General features: G+C 36.2%; 1 protein-coding gene across 1 annotated transcript in view; it reads left to right on the top strand.

Annotated features, from left to right (window-relative positions):
• LOC139134483 (torsin-1A-like) overlaps nucleotides 1-17,458 on the top strand; it is an 18,484-nt gene extending 1,026 nt beyond the window's left edge. The window contains exons 2-6 of the mRNA XM_070701342.1: nucleotides 8,511-8,776; nucleotides 10,915-11,090; nucleotides 15,705-15,829; nucleotides 16,358-16,372; nucleotides 16,410-17,458. Of these exons, the coding sequence (XP_070557443.1) occupies nucleotides 8,511-8,776; nucleotides 10,915-11,090; nucleotides 15,705-15,829; nucleotides 16,358-16,372; nucleotides 16,410-16,642 (815 nt within the window). The 3' untranslated portion in view covers nucleotides 16,643-17,458. The remainder of the gene's footprint in view (nucleotides 1-8,510; nucleotides 8,777-10,914; nucleotides 11,091-15,704; nucleotides 15,830-16,357; nucleotides 16,373-16,409) is intronic.
• The last annotated feature ends 542 nt before the right edge of the window (nucleotides 17,459-18,000 follow it).

The following is an 18,000-nucleotide window of genomic DNA, read 5'->3' on the forward strand; positions in this document are numbered from 1 at the left end:
TATATATATATATATATATTATCGCAACTCTGTTTCAGTTTCACCACTCTGGGTCCTACTGGGGAATAGCCTCAAGCTGTCTGTTGCGACATTTTTAAAACATCTTGCGTGAACCCCAAGAATTGGTTGATACTGTTTCCTGTTATATGAAGTTTTGCGAAAACATTGTGGTAAAAACCAAATCAATACGTGTATTTCAACAACAAGCCTTGGGTAACAAAGAAATGAAAATGTTTCTAAATGAAAAGAAATTAGCATAAGGCGACAGAAGTAAATATAAGAAAATGAAAAGGAATTTAGACGGCAGGCTAGAATTGCGAACTATAAGTACAGAATGAAAGTTGAAGAAAAATTTAAAACAAATAATTGTAAAGCTGCATTGGATGGGATGAAAGTTATGATGGGTAAAAACAAAACACTAGCCTAAATTCATTCCCTTGTGATCTACTTGCCTTCCCCGATGAATTAAACAATTTTATGCTCGTTTTGATGTAAGAGATTTCACCAATGAATGTGTTACATTATGTCAGAGTTTGAAGCCTGTCTCTGATCAGATTGAGGTCTCCCAAAGCGATATTAAAAAGTAGCTTTTTAAAATTAAACAGTAACAAAACAGCAGGTCCCGATAAAATTACAGGAAGGGTTTTGAAAAATTGTGCCAGACAACTCGGTCCCATTTTTTCCTACGTTTTCCAGATGTTATCAAGACATCTACAATTATTCCAGTTCCAAAGAAGCCCAAGCAGCTGAATGACTATCGTCCCATTGCCTTAACATCTTATTGTATTGTGCGGAAGCATTTGCTTTGTAATGTGGCTGATAAGTTAGATCCGTTTCAGTTTGCGTACAAAGCTCATAGAGGGGTTGAAGACGCATCTATCACTCTTTTTAGCTCCTCAGTTTTATATACTGAGGAGCTATTAGAATTGAAAACCAGGATGGCGGTGTCAACTTTTACTTCCTACCGTCAACTTTTACTTCCTTCTGTCAAGATTTGGCGTCAACTTTTACTTCCTTCTGTCAAGATTTGGCCAATTAATTTCCGTCTGTGTGTCCATGTGTCATGTGATAAACCGGTGGTGGCCGATTACAGTGAAATTTGATCAAGCTGCATAACTTCATTAACCAAGGTGTTGTTTTAATAGGTGTGTATCTGTGATTTTTACAACATTAACACAACAGGGCTTGATGTGGTCTTGTTTACATCTTTAATCAGCTACATGCTCTCAGTAACACAACACACCAGGGCCACTCCATGAATGTCAGACAGAGAAACATAAACAAATCACCGCACTTTGCAATGTCATTTATCTTTCATTTTTATTTGTGATGAACAAGTGAGCGTGAAAGTTCAGGTAGCTTTGGGAATTGACCGGCTAGACCAGCATCATATAAACTTACATGTTCAAAATACATTTGTAAATGTATTCGTGGAGTTCCTGATTGGACTCAATGGTGCACTGCAAGAACCTTTTCAACATAATGATTCTAATAAAACGTAAAAAAAGACAGTTTGTTACAAGGCATCCGTTTCACTGAAACACTTGCAAACATGATTATGATGTGTTCTATTACTTGTAGCTGACATTTCATTTATACCATTTAGACAAATTTTTCACTATTATTTCTATTTTCAGCTTTAAGGTATTTTTAAAGTTGTAACAGCTCTAGTACTTTCTCTTTTGTTCTGTTTTTGAGGTATACTGTGATGAGAATGTTCCCTCACAGTATTTCATGATTCAATTCATCTGTAAGAACTAGGATTGCAATGATTTAATAGACCGTTGTAAGCAACAGATAACTTATCATTGTGTCCAATTGTCGGGAATTCCCAAAATTGTTTAATATGTAGATTCACTGAGACTGGACAAGCGAAAATTTCAAAACCTTCCTGAACTTTCAAGCTCATTTGTTCATCACGAATAAAAAAGAAAGATACATGACATTGCAAAGTGTAGTGATTTGTTTATGTTTCTCTGTCTGGCGTACAGTGGAGTGGCCCTGGTGTGATGTGTAATTGAGAGTGTAGCTGATTAAAGATATAAACAAGACCACATCAAGCCCAGCTGTTAATGTCATAAAAATCACTGATACACAATACCTTGGCTAATTAAGTTTTGCAGCTTGATCGGATTTCACTCTAACTGGCTGTCAACTTAAATGTGTTTTTGGTACATAGAGAAAACTATGGGAGCGAAGTTTTTCGGCAAAATGTCACATGACCAGCCTCTTCCGGTGTTAATTATGCACATACCTGTTCTTGGCTTAATAATAGAGCTATAGTTCTGATTTTTGGTGTGTAGGGATAACTATAGGATACAATTTTTTTGACAAAATATCACGTGACCTTGATGACTTTTGACCTCAAATATAGAAATTTCTTCATAACTCAGTAATCACAATGGCTACACCCTTCATATTTGGTATGATGGGACACCTAATGATGACGCATCCTGTACCTCATTAATTATGCATGTATCTAATTTTGGGCCAGTCAATAGAGCTGGAAGTCTGATTTTCGGTATATAGGGATAACTATGAGATACAATTTTTTTTGACAAAATATTATGTGACCTGGCTGACCTTTGAACCCAAATATACATATATGGCCATAACTCTATAACCACAAGTGCTACACCCTTCACATTTGGTCTGATGGGAGACCGTATGGTGCCATATCCTGTACCTTATTAATTATGCACATATCTAATTCTGGGCAAGCCAATAGAGCTAGAGGTCTGATTTTGGTATATAGGGATAACTATGGAAACAATTTTTTTTGACAAAATGTCACATGACTTCGATGACCTTTGAGCTCGATTTCACAAATACTACTGTAGCCTTTCATCTTTTTTGCATATTTATTTCTCTATTGCGCCTGTGTAGACAGAAAGATGGTAAACATTTTGCAGAATTACTTAATCGTCTCAGAGTTGGCCAATATACACAAGAAGATATAAACCTACTTCAGCAAAAGGCTGATGAATTTTCTGGTCAAGCAGATCAATGTGAAAATGCAATTCACTTGTATACTACAAATTTAAATGTTGAAAAACACAATGAAGCAATTTTCACTAGAGTGCTGACAGAGAAATTACGGTGGCTCTCCTGCATTCCAATGCAGTAAATGGTGCTTACTCACTTTACTAGTCGCCTAATAATAAACCGCCACATACTCCATCAGGATAGATTGGTGTTAATGTATGCAACTTATATTTATATTAATGCGCCAAATCATGCTGTATATACAATTAATAAATGTATCTAACACAAATCTTGTGTATCCCGTATCCCAACCCCATGCCTCCAAGTCAATTACTGCTTACCAACAACCAACTACTTCAACTGGCCTCACACTTGAGGAGCTTCAGTGTTCTTGACGCTATTTTTATTTACTTTCTCAACATTTAGAATCCGCAAATGCATACATTCGTATTCTTTTTATAGACTTTTCAAGCGCTTTCACACCATTGAACCATATGTTCTCCTTAGACGTCTTATCAATATGAATGTCGATGCCAACATAATTCTCTGGATCAGTGATTTTCTTAGAGAAAGACCACAACGGGTATGTGTAAATGGCTACATGTCAGAGGAAATTGTACTGAATGTTGGTGCTCCACAAGGTTGCGTGTTATCACCAACTCTATTTTTATTTACACGATCACATGAAGTGCAATACTGCAATATCTTGTTTGTTCAAATTTGCTGATGACATGGCTCTTGTTGGGCTATTCAAAAAGGAAGATTCTCTTTCTGAATATTTCCATATGTTGAAATTTTAAAGAACTGGTGTATAGATAGCTATTTAGATATGAATATTAGTAAAACAAAAGAGCTTGTCATTGGTTGTAAAGTTTGCCCAGATTTACTCCTGTCACAATCAACGATGAATCTGTTGAAGTCGTTTCTTGTTTCAAATACTTAGGTTCATTTCTAGATGAAAAACTCACATTTGATGAAAATACTGACTATATAGCGAAAAAGTCCCAACAAAGATTATATCTTCTCAGGAAACTCAAATCGTTCAATATGAGTCAAAATATCTTACAAATGGTGTACAGATCCCTCATTGAGAGTGTTTTAACCTATAATATCATTTTGTGGTATGGAAATTTGACTGTCAGAAACAGAAGTAAGCTTTCTCGTACTGTGAGGATGGCAGAAAAATTATTGGCTGTCGTCAAAATTCCCTTGTAAACCTTTACCAGCTGGCAGTGAAAAGGAAAGCGCAGAATATTGTCAATGATTCTGATCACCCTCTTCATGGTTACTTCCAGAAACTCCCGTCAGGGAGACGTTTTCGGGTTCCTCGTGCAAAGAAAAACCTCTTCAAAAAGTCATTTCTTCCATCAGCAGTTTCAATTTTAAACTCAAACTCGATGTAGTTGTTTTAAACCTCCAGTTGGTCCTTTGTTGTTTCCATCTGTGTTTCAACATTTTTATCTATGTCGCTACCTTGTGTGTGTTTTTTAGCATTTTCATGTGTAATAGCATCCCTTTTTATAGAATATTCTTGCCAGTTGTACTATTTTAATTTGTATATGATGAGGCTGAAGGCAAATTTCGACATTTATTATGGATAATAAAGTAATTGAATTGATTTGAATTGAATATTCCAATATTAATAAATTGTCCAGTCCAGCCTTGCAAACAACAGAACATCGCGATGTAGCACTCTGTAAGTAACATTATTTCTAACCACCACTCAGCTATGTACAATCTACGATGATCATTTTCTGTTGACAAAATAATTTTCTTTTTTTCTCTTCAGAAGTTTTACATATTTCACAATTGTGTCCTGTTCCACTCCTCTCAGAACGTTGACTTTCGAAGTTCGATATCGCGATGCTCTTTTGTTTGCAAGGCTGGTTTTCGCCCGAGTGCTCATGGGTTGAATGAGATTAACAATGGCAGCGGATACGAACGCTTCCCTCGCATGGAGAGAGAAAAGTAGGCTTTGCGTAAGTTTACAAGCGCGGCTGAGCACATCGTGTACCTAGGCGAGGTGGGTGTGCTCGAAAACGAAGATCAATGCAAGTTTTGGATTCAAAATCGGCTGTTTTCGGCGGAGAAACTGCGTGCCGTATTTCCGAGGAGCCACCAGCGGTTTTGTCTTTGGCAGTCTGCAGGGCTGTGATGGGAGGCCGTATAACATGTTAACGCCGGTAACACACGCCCTGCTACGTAGAGGCTAGATAGTCACCTTGAAACATCACGCGCTGTACGTATGTACAATCACGCCACTGTCTTAAATTAAATATGCTGACGTGTAAAATGCTGACGTGGGAGATATTACAGCATAAATCAATATCTTAAAACCCTGTTCGTGTCAGGAACCAAGCGTGCCGTATTGTGCGGGATTGTGTAAAACAGTAGAGCAGTGAGGTCAAACTGCACAGGCCACTGGAAATTGGAGTGTGTTGCGTCATTTTTCCAGGGGACGCACAGGACTGGAGATTTCCCAAAATTCATCATGATTTGTACACACGGAAACTCCTCAGTGAAATCTACTGTGTCTCCCATGTGTAGACAAATTCACAGACTAGTTTTTTTAAATTCTGAAATCGTACTTTTGAGGACACCATTCTTCTCAATTCCTACTTTAAGTGATTTAGAAAAGTATGCTTGATTGAGAGAGGAGATAGCATTTTTGTAAAATTTTCCACTGATTGTGTCTTCAGCCATACAGAATAATGTGATGGAAAGTAGGGAGACTAGTTGCACCTGTTTTATGAAACAAAAGGATATTGACTTTTTCCAAACAGAAAGACAAAAGAAATTTGCATGCTAAGTTTTTGTTCTCTTTCAGTTTGTCATAACTTGCTGCCTACAAGTAAGGCATTTGTTATACCTGTAGAATGTGACTTTTACCGTTATTAAATGGTTTCTTTGAAATTTATACTGAAATATCTAATCGTACTTTCAATAGATATAATAAATCTTGTATCTAGAGGTTTTATATTATTGCTTTCAGGCAGTACTGAAAAAGTTATAAACATTTTAATGTCGTGTGTACAATTCAAACTGAATTGTGGGTAATTTATTGTACTATGGGACGCTTCGAGATAGCAGAAATCATTTGGGATTTTATTGCTTAGGAACCGCTCAGTTTCTAAAGGGAGGGGGTAAGATTGCGTTATTAGTTTTCAAAAGTAGATAGACCTCCCCTTTCAGGACCAAAACTTGTGAGCCCCCTTTTTTGACAGGCGAAAAGATATGATCTGTATGATAACATGGCCCCCAACAGGGTTAAACAAGCCTGAATAGAACACTGAGAACACCTAAAAATAACACATGCCGATACTATTGCATCATGGGTATACAAGTAATCACCATTACCGGGTATAATCAACATATCAAATGCCCAGGACAACGTATAAAAAGCCCAGCACAATATATTGAAGGCCGCACAATATATCAAACGCCCAGCACAATATATTGAATGCCAAGCACAATATATTGAATGCCCAGTACGACATATTGAATGCCCAGGACAACATATTGAATGCCCGGCACAATATATTGAATGCCAAGCACAATATATTGAATGATCAGCACAACATATTGAATGCCCAGCACAGCATATCGAATGCGCAGCACAACATATTGAATGGCAAGCACAATATATTGAATGCCTAGCACAATATATTGAATGCCCAGCACAGGATATTGAATACCAAGCACAAAATATTGAATGCTAAGCACAACATATTGATATGACCACTCAAGTCACTTATGGCTTTCCATAGGCTCACAGGCTTTGAAATTATATATGCAGACTCGTTTTCGATTCGGGATAACTGCTTAGGAGGCTAGAAAAGTTTACTTATATTCTCATTTCGATTCACGATAGTAACTTTCGAAATGAACGTATGGTGTAGGTCATGAGAGAATTTACAATACTTTGTTCTCGATCACAGACCCAACACTTTTCGCCAAAAAAGGCTACGTGTCACAGGTGTCAGGGGTTCGAAATTTGAAACAAAAAATTGCTAATATTGACCTTTGAACCTGAGTCGCATCGTTAAGTAAAACATGGATGAAAACAGAAATATACCACTGATGAAATCACAGTCCCCTGTGATCTACTTCGCTCTAAGACAATGCCCCCATAGACGTGTGTACATATGCCTGCGGTTTTTCCTCATATGCATATGCACACACGTCTATTGGGCACATAGTCCAGGAGCGGAATAGATCACGAGTGACTGTGATGAAATCATTAAAATGATTAATTTTTAATCAACAACGTCTTAAACTTGGTGATATAACATAACGAAAGATTATTGAACCACTTCTTCTTGGCATATTCTCTTACTTATATGAGGTTAGTTCCATTTATAATCAAATGAGGCTAGGTTCCTTCAATCTTTGTACAAGCTAGCGTCAAAAACACTGGTGATGATCTGTTGAGCTTTGATAATCCGAGCATATCAAATTACCGTAATCATATCTATCCTGGTGAGTTACAAATGGAGGACAACAGTGGGTACGAACTCAGCATTACATCTCAACCTGTTGCTCCTTACTGATACAAATGGACTGCACACAAAGCTCTATGACAAGAGGGAGCATTATATTTTATTTATTTATTTTATTTATTTATTTATTTATTTATTTTTATTTATTATTTATTTATTTACACTTTTATTGAGCGGCCGAGTTACTTTACAGTAATTTTCATCGGGGCTCATTCAGAAAAAAAATTTGAAATAACTACAGATCACAGAAATACGTACAAGAAGAGAGAAACTACAGGGAAACATTCCTTCTGATATAGTCTTTCAAGTTATATTTAGGTATAAAGACTAGTACTTTGTTTGATATCTATAGGTAAGGCATTCCATACTTTAGACCCTCGGAAGTGAAACCTACGTTGACCAGCTTTTGAAATACACCTTGGTACATAATAGTCCTGGAGATACCATACCATATGGTCATGAGCATTGCAGTTGAGAGTAAATAATCTGGATAAATATTGTGGACAAATTCCATTCATACATTTACTGCAATAATCATGAAAATTACCGTACAGTGAAAAATACGCTCTCTAATTGACATAGCTTTAAGAGATGAAAATAAATCTGGTGATGGAAAATGAAAGCGAAGTTCAAAAATTTATGAATTATAAATTATCCTCACTTGTTGAGTAACACTCTCTCCCGCGAATGCTGTCATGTGTGTGTCTTTAAGCTTCTAAAATATTATAGGGTTTGTGCTTCATATAAAGATTTCGCCACGAGACAGAGTCTATTAGCATCCCAAAGTAGCGACTGGTGTATTCGTAAAGTAAAACGACAAGATCTTTCAAATGGTAGATATGGCGAGATATTGGAAAGAAATGTGACACTGCCGTAACTAAAATGATAAGCCTTTTCGGTGACGCACTTCGGAGACAAAGTTGTTTCTAGTATTCGCTCGATAAAATTGTGTATTGGAAAATTTTCGGGGCAGATTCAAATCATCCCCATTTTTTTTTACTTTGTATTTCATTCTCATTCTAACAGCTCTGCAAGAAACCATGAAGCAAAAGGTTTACGGTCAGCATTTGGCTGAGAAGGTTGTACTCGATGTTTTGAAGGGACACATTGAAAATCCAAACCCAGCAAAAGCATTGGCATTGTCATTTCACGGTACAACTGGTATCGGGAAAACCTATGTCAGTAGGATAATTGCTGAAAGTCTCTTCAAGAACGGAATGAGCAGTAAACACGTTCACGTGTTTTCTACAAGATTACACTTCCTGCACGAGAGTAAGCTTCCAGAATACAAGGTGAGACAGAACCTCAAAGTTAATAAAGTAAAAAAGTATGTTTGTGTATCAGCCTCGCTTCAAAATCTCTTGCTTGCGATATAACAGCAAAATATTCAGGGTCTTTTATTCATTAAGTGACGACAGATACATTCTCAGACAATTGGGGGAATGAACTCTCACACACGTCTATGGTCTTAAACCGTATCTATCAATATGAAGTTCTACGACTCTTCTCAGTTTTCATCACTGTATGGAATGTGCACGTGGATAATTAATTGGTCGGTGGTAAATTCTACGTTATATTGGACATATTATCGACAAAGAAGGAATGATTTGATTATAATAAGAACAATCTCAATGAACGTAGTCTATTCTATCGGTACCATTGATAACTTTTGTTTTGATAATCCAGGTATCAAAGCAAGAATAACGTGTTCTTTTTCGGGAAGCACCGGCGACCTCAGCGACGACTACAGTTTTGATGCAAACTGAAAGAAATACTGTCACATAATTATTGTCATGTGTAACTAATTTTACACGGAATTATATTTCCATAATTTATGCGTTGTAAATATTTACTTGAAAAAATGGGAATATTCTCTCAGGGGATATTTTTATTTTTTTCAGAAACTGACTTGACACCCGTGATGCCCTCCATCATTGTAGGAGTTTATTTTGCTATATTTTCTTTTCACGTTCTTTCCCTAGTCGATAGATTCTGATCATATTCATTGAATTCAGTGATGAATTTCTAGCGGTGCTCAATCTAAAAGAAAACTTTTCATCCTCACATAAATGCATTGTTTTGTTGACATTGCATTTTGGTGCTCATACTCAAACTACCAGTAAGGCGATTTAGGGATTTTGAAAGTAGCTTTTGATATAGTTATAATTATGTGGTGCTCATAGGTAAGGCAAATAGAGTGCGAAAGGAAATAAAAACTCTTTAACACACACTATTTGTATGTATATTTAAATAGCAAGTCACTTAATAGCGTCGGGGTATTCCGACTCGAAAAAAGTTGATGTGGCACGCATATTCAACGTCGATGTTATGATGGAGGTAGATTGGCAGACCACATTCAACATTTTAAAAATAATACATTGCGTATCATGATCTTTACTTGAACGAGGTAAACTTTCTGATTTATGTCATTTTGATTTGAAAAATTGTCACATTTTGAATGCTTTCTTGAGAATTGAATTTACTGACACAAGTTTGGGGAAGCCGGGTGTACATTTCAGCTGCCCTACAATTTATATTCATATGCAGAGTTATTCAAACACAGAAAACCTTGCATAAATATTCGAAAAATAAGACAAAAGGAAAAACTTGCGTGGAATATGAGAGATGACTTGAACAATTATACTCTTATCACTTCGCAAACAGATAGAAGTAGGTATATGATGCAACATCTGACAAGCTCCATGCGCACGTTGGCAAAATAATTTGATCGTTAACATCAGCATTTTGATACCAGCTTAAGTACATTGAATCGTATAGTGATTCATTTACCAATATGCAATAAAAACATGACCCGATGGGTATGTCTTCCCATATTTTTACAAACTTGCAATAGAAAACAAAGTCAAGATATGTTTCATTATATGTCTCTGTCAATTTAACCAACACGTAAGTTTCTGCAATTATTGCGTTAACTAACAACGTATTGTAGGTCGTCTTTGACCTCCGAGCTATAGCTTCCACTGAAGCTTACCGTACCTCAGCTAAAGCCTGCAAGGAACTCTTTACTACTCTGCTTGCAAGTTTATGGAAAAACTTACCTTTGTACATAGAGTTGCTGCTGCAAGTTTATATTTGACAGACAAAATGTTTATTCGGAAAAGAATGAAATGACTTCACACTGAAAAACGTCTCGAGTATCAACTATAGATGTACCCTGAATACTCTTTACACACGTAAAGGTTTTTTTACCAGGTTAATGTTATCGAAAATTATGTGATTACATATGTGTGAAAAAATACATAGTTCAACTCTCGGATGACCGGATTTCGCGGGTCACCTTTGACCATATTAACTAAACGCTACAAAATCTTGAATGCAAATGTTTTTACGAGCTTGAGGTTGAAAGTATCCCTTCCCCTTATGTTTATTTGACAATGCTCACGGTATGTTTTATGTGATTGCTCCCTAGAACCAGCTTCAGCATTGGATCTCTTCAACTATTTCAACCTGCGGCTGGCAAATGTTCATCTTTGACGAAACGGATGAAATGCCGCCAGGATTGATTGATGTTCTGAAACCATTCCTAGATTATTTTCCGGAAATTGATGGAGTAGATTATAGAAAGAGTATATACATATTCTTAAGGTCAGTAATTCCGTCTTTCCTGAAGTTTTCTTATCCCTCTTCACACGCTGTGCAGCAGTGGACAACGGGCCGAAGCCTGGACCAAGCCCTGCAGCAAACAGCCGCTCGGTTAGGCTAGCCGACATGTACAGTAATATCACGTACCGTTATTCTTTATCAAATAATCAAGTCATGTAGACATTCTAAACATGATGATTATGCAGTGCGTTCGCCGGGCCCGAGCCAGGCAGCCATTGCCACTCGGTATAGTGCCAGTCAAATGTAGGCCTAGCCTACGCTAATTTCACGTACGGTGATTTTTATTGAATACACAAGTTGTATATAGACATTCTACATATAATAAATAAGATTATAATCCCAGCAATGTGCCAAGCGCCTGTGCTCACTTGTAGTCAGGTGGCTTAACAAAAATATCGTTACACGGATGACAAAAGTGCCAAACTTGCTACAGATGTTCGCATATATGTGTAGATCAATATTAGCTATTGCTCCAAAAATTTTGGCCACTGGAAAGGCTCGATGACGTCATAAATTCAAAATGGCCGCCATTATAACGCTTAAAAATGGTAAAATACGTCTAATTCAGGCAGTTTTCAACATTTTTTTGAATAAACCGACACAAACATCCCAAATTACAAAACATCATAATATTGATGAAAATCAATTATTATGATGACGTCATAAAGCGAAAATGGCTGACCAAATTCAAAATATCCCCATATTATCGTCTGATAATGTTTAAATACTGTTAATAAGCCTGTTTCCAGCATTTTATCACCTGTATTGAAATTAACACCCCAAATTAGAGACAAAACATATAACTGATTCATTATTGTAATGACGTCATAAAAGCAAAATGGCGACCGAAAATTACAAAATGACCTATTTGAAGTTCACTGTGATTAGTAAAATAGCTAATTTACGTGACAAAATAATACTTTAAAGGTAATCTACAATTTGTCTTGATAATCGATAAACTCAAAATAATGATAAATGTACTAAAATTTAGCCAATAAGCCCAAAACAAATTACAAACTATTATGAAATTATTTATTTTTAACAATGACCTCTGTCTGAAAAACTGAACCAACATAAAGGAAATAAAGATATCTTTACCCATAGGTTCTACCTTTGAAAGTGTTACGTTATAATGAGTAGATCAATAGTGATGTGATTTCATGATAACGAAAAACGTGGCGAGAAACCGGTGAATAAATCATGCCTTGACCCTTGTCATGTGACCTTGGTCCCTGAAAAAAGGTTTTACGTTTGTGATTTTGGTCTTTTGCTTCCTTTGTTTCAGAAGCCTTTTTCGTTCGAATTTTCTTGGATGTTTCGATGTGTGGTGACATAGTTTTGTGCTACAGTTACTGTAGTTCTCTTTAGGAGGATGTACCGGCCTGAAAAAGATCGTTTGGTCAGGATTTTATGAACAAAAGAAGACTATTTTTTGCTTTTTCAATCTAGCTTAGCTTACTTTTTTGCAGCTTTCATGAATTTTATGAAAAGCGTCTTTGCCTTTCGTTGTTCACTTACCAGACTGGTTAAGAATTCAAAGATGAAGGAAACTGCAAAAAACGTGACCAGACGAGTTTTGCTGTTTGGAAACCCAAAACATAAAAATATAAAAAAACACCAGGAAGAACATAAGCAGAAATGGAAGGTTAAACAAAGATAAGAACTCACTGAAAGATTCTCAGAATCATCAACAATCTTGCAAATCAAACCTTAATCAAAGCATTAAGTAAAGGCTTGAAATTTATTCCCACTCCGGAGTGTTTAGAAAAATTGTCGTATTAGATATCAACAAATTATTCGCATCAAAAGATTATGTGATATCATGAGAAACAATCAATCAATCAATCAGACATCTGTTCAACACTAGTAACAGCGGAAAACCCAAAATTGTAAAACTGTCTCGAAGCAGCTTAGATCGATAGAGGAAATTCCATTCGCAACCCACTTCAGAAAGAATATGACTCTGGCAGAAAAGACTGCCCTGAACAATATGTCTAAAACAAACAAATATTAATGAAACTCATCAATAAATGATGAGGCATAGCAATTGTGAATAAGATAAATGACATTAAAGAAAGTTATAGACAGCTGCGAATTGAAAAATGTTCACTAATACACTTGGCGACATTGACTATACAGTGGATATTGTATACGAAATCATTTATCTGCGACAAGAAGATCATTGACGAGTTGATTTACAGTTCCCCATTTCCATAAGTAGAATAATTTGTACGCCACGATGATATCTCCTGCCAAAAATACACAAAACCAAAGCAGAAGAAACAATCATCACCCAACGTCTCAATAGAAATGGCTGCTCGAGCCCAATAAAACAAATGTCGGAATTTCTAGACCTTGTCATAAAACCAATCGTCCAAAACGACTTATAAATGCCAGGGACACAAAAAACTTTATTCTCTAGTTAGAACCAATTTAAAAAAAGCAAACTCTATTCGGGTAACGTTAGACGTGGTATCAATGTAGAAAAACATGCTAAAAATGAAGCCATAAATGCAGCGATCGTAGCGTTGGATTTTGAAACAGTACTGCCAACTGGTATGATACAAAAACCCACCATCAATGTACATGAAAGCCTAACTCTCGATTATTCTGAAACGCAACATATTTTAATTCAACTGAGAAAAATACAAACGAATCTATGGATGCAGCATGGGCTCACCAGCAATAGCTGATATCATATACCATGAAACGGAGAAAGTTATATTAAATCCCAAAGCGGTCAAATATTCGTATGGAAATTTAAAAGGTGACATGTTCATGGTTTACACAGGAATCGAACATAAAGTTTTAACATTCAGAACATCTGTCGAGGAGTGCAACACCCTGTACTCTACGTTCAACTTGGGAATTCATAATTGAACATTCTATCTATAAAATCCCATACCTTGACGCAAATGAGAGAGATGGCTCGATTTTAAAACCCACACAAAACCATCTGACTATATTTATCTGCCACCGACTTTCAAATGCTTCATGAAGGTGAATTACTCAGTTCATTGAAGGTGAATTACTCAGATATGTACATGCAACAACAATATGGACTTCATAAAAAGGTCAATTTCTCAACGCAAAATCTTCAACAAAGAGATTACAAAAAGAAAGACATAGCTTGTTGTATAAAAAGAATGTAACACAACGCCAGCCATCCTTCATCAACAAAAGTAAGAGTAATGATGTAACAAAATACACGTCAGCACAACCTCATCAAAACCAGTCTAATCAAATTATGTGATAAGAATCTGGAAAATTATGAAGGGCGATTAAACGCTGGCCATGGTTTTCCAGAAAACCTATAATAACGTATAAAAGGAAGAAAAACATACAATATATCCTCCTTCAAGCAAAATTCAAACACAAGGAGAGTTCAAATGAACGGTCTGAGCAACAATTCACGCAAATTCGGACCATAACATAATGATTTTAGCATCTCTCTTTGATGAACAATGGCTACCATTAAAATGAGCATGTGGGAATAAAAAACCATTCAAATGACTGAAGAAGGAACCCCACTTTGGCCCGAAACGCCGCTAGGAGGAATAACCAACATAAAACCTTATTTCCGGGACCAAGGTCACATTACGAGGGTCAAAGCACTATCGATTCACTAGTTTCTCACCATTTCCCTTATCACCAAACCACATTGATCTACTCACTATACCGTATCACAAGCAAAGGTAGAACCAGTGTGTGAAGTTGCCTTCATTTCCTTTATATCGATTCGATTTTCAAACACAACCATTTTTAGCAATCAATAATCTCATAAGAGTTTTTTACTTGTGTTGAACTTATTGGCTAAGTTTTGATACATTTATCTTTTATTTTAACTTTATGGAATATTAATACAAATTGTACATTACTTTTATACTATCATTTTGTCACGTAAACTTCATAATCGTCCATTTTGTAACTTTCGGTTGCCATTTTGGTTTTATGACGTCATCTTAATAATTAATTTGCATCAATTATCTGTTTTGTCTGTAATTTGGGGTGTTCATTTCAGTTCAGGTGATAAAATGCTGAAAACAGGCTTCATTAACAGTGTTTTAACATTTTTAGACAATGTTATGGCGGACATTTTGAATTTGGTCGGCCATTTTGGCTTTATGACGTCATCATAATAATTAATTTGCATCAATTCAATGTTTTATTTATAATTGAGAATGTTTGAGTCAGTTTATTTACAAGAATAGTGAAAACTGGCTGAATAAACTCTATTTTACCATTTTTAAGCGTTATAATGGCGGCCATTTTGAATTTATGACGTCATCGAGCCTTTCCGGTGGCCCAAATTTTTGGAGCAATAGCTAATTTTGATCTACACACATATGTGAACCTCTGTAGCAAATTTGGCACTTTTGTCATCCGTGTAACGATCTTGCTGTTTTTTGTTGCTAAGCCACCTGACTATTGAGCTAGAAGGGTAATGTGATGGGAGAAAAAAAACGAATCGGAATTTACATCAGTGTATGTAACTTTTCTCTCTCTTGAAAGCTGGTGTCCTGCAATCAAGAGAAATGAATCCTCTAAAACTCACTGGCACGATTGAATAGAACGATTTCAACTGCTTTATTTTAGCAACTCTGGTGGAAGAGAGATATCACAGAGAACTCTGCAGCAATTGGAAGATGACAAGAAAAGAGAAGACATCACTTTGAAAGAGATGGATGGACTTCTGAAAGAAATGGCCTTCAATGAACCAGGTACTGATTGGTCTACCGTCTAAGCTTCAGAGTAAGACCTTTCGTTCGCAAGATGCCAAATGATTTATACAAGATAATTGCAAGCGATCGACCTGCTAACCGTGTAACGTAAATGCACATGAAGGCAGATGTTACGTTGTATAAGTGCTAGTTTAGCAAATTTATATCAATACAGAAGGTCAATTTACCATTTTTGTGCTTTCCAGAAGAGATGCTGTTTAAACCAACAGCAATGAACTCATTTTCAAACGATTAAATTTCCTTCCAAGATCCCAAAATGTTAATATTGTGGCTTCGGCAGCCGATATAAGTAGATCACGTGAGCATCACTTACCTAGGCCTCTCTCTCTCTCTCTCTCTCTCTCTCTCTCTCTCTCTCTCTCTCTCTCTCTCTCTCTCTCTCTCTCTCTCTCATACACACTCCCACACTGACGAATAGTAACCACATGCACATAATACATTCAATTAAGATCTTTTGCATCCTTCGACAGAGAATATCTAATCTTAAATTCAATGTTGATTTTTCAGGCGGATTACGGCAGAGCGACCTGATAAAGAAATCTTATTTCCTTCATGGTTCCTTTCCTGCCGTTAGAACGATCCCATGTGTTGAAGTGCATCCAAGATGACCTGCGTTCAAAGAGGTTCAATCTCGATACTATAAACAACGACAAACTTATCAATCAGATAGCAGATGAACTGGTCTATCGTCCAAAAGATAAAAATGTTTTCTCAGAAACGGGCTGTAAAAGAGTGCCAGAAAAGGTTGACGTCATTATGAATGAAAGGAAACGTTCATATGGAAAATACTAATCATGAAAGTCATTAAAACCTTCACATAACAGAAGGTTGAAATTTCGGGAAAGTGCAGATCACTTGCATTCCATATTTGCTGATGGTAAACGTGGCTATCATCGTAACTTTATTTATTATTTCCTGAATACATGGCTTTATGTGCCCGAAAGCAGGTGACAATTTGCCCGACGCTAGTAGGGCAAATTGTCTCTTGCTGTGAGGGCACATTAACCCTTTTTTTTTCATTTTTGTCATTTTGGTCTAAAAATTTGTTTATCAAAAACTTCTCATCTGACAGCTTTGATATTTAGTAGACATGTTTATACGGATGATCTTAATTTAATATGATGAAATTATGATGGAATCTTTAATTACGTACTTTAGCAGCTATTTTTGCAATTTTGGTCAGGTCGACTTGAAGTGGGCTATTAAAGATTTCCTCCTTCATCATCATATGTTACAAAAAGTTATTCTCTACATAACACAAGGTGTAGGCTGTTAGTTCGCTTGTTTAAGATTTTCTGAGACATATCTTCGATTTTGTATTGTTTTGAATTTTTTTTCACAGAAAAAAAAATACAGAAATAGTCCTCTGTATTGATTGAAAATTTGCTTTGTAAATCCCTACAATGTTCTCATACATATATTGCCACGTCTGAATGAGATGAACATTTTTTTTTCTTTTTTGTTCTTAGTAAACGAATATCTTTGGCAACAACCATTTCCAATGCTAGTTTGAAATTTGGCATGGAGGATAGAGTGGTAGTACCATGACTTATTCAAATTGTGTTGATATGAGCAAAATTAATAAATATTGTTGAAAGACTTTCTTAATTTCAGCGATTTTTATACCTACAGGAACCAAGAGTAAGCATTTGATATGGTAAACTGTATATTGTGTTGAAATGCGGTAAAACAATCATTAGAAAGCACAGCTGCAGGTGATTTTAGCAGGTTTGGTCTCCAACAAATGTATTCATTTTCAAGGTTGTAAATAGTTAACACACTTCTTGCCATCTGGTCATTGTACCTCTTCTTGTTAACATGGTCAATACCAAGGAGTAGACATTTGATATCCCGGGGGTTCAGGAAGATTTATGAAAAAAAAAAGATTCCCAGCAAAAAATCAGCAAGAGAAGGCTTGACAAAAAGAAAATATGGGAGAGTTGGAAAAAAATAATATACGATGAATCAGGTAAAAAAATGCTATCTCATCAATCTTCCACGACTCCCCCCCCCCCCCCCAACCGAGATCAAAAGGTCCACCTCTGATATATTATTGCACATAATTAACAGCGATGTGTGTCGCATTTGAAGATGTCAAGTTAGGTCAGGATTTGATAGGAATAGTCAAGTTCACCACAGTTAAATTTTTT

This window comes from Ptychodera flava, chromosome 6, assembly GCF_041260155.1.
Source record: "Ptychodera flava strain L36383 chromosome 6, AS_Pfla_20210202, whole genome shotgun sequence".
NCBI lineage: Eukaryota > Metazoa > Hemichordata > Enteropneusta > Ptychoderidae > Ptychodera > Ptychodera flava.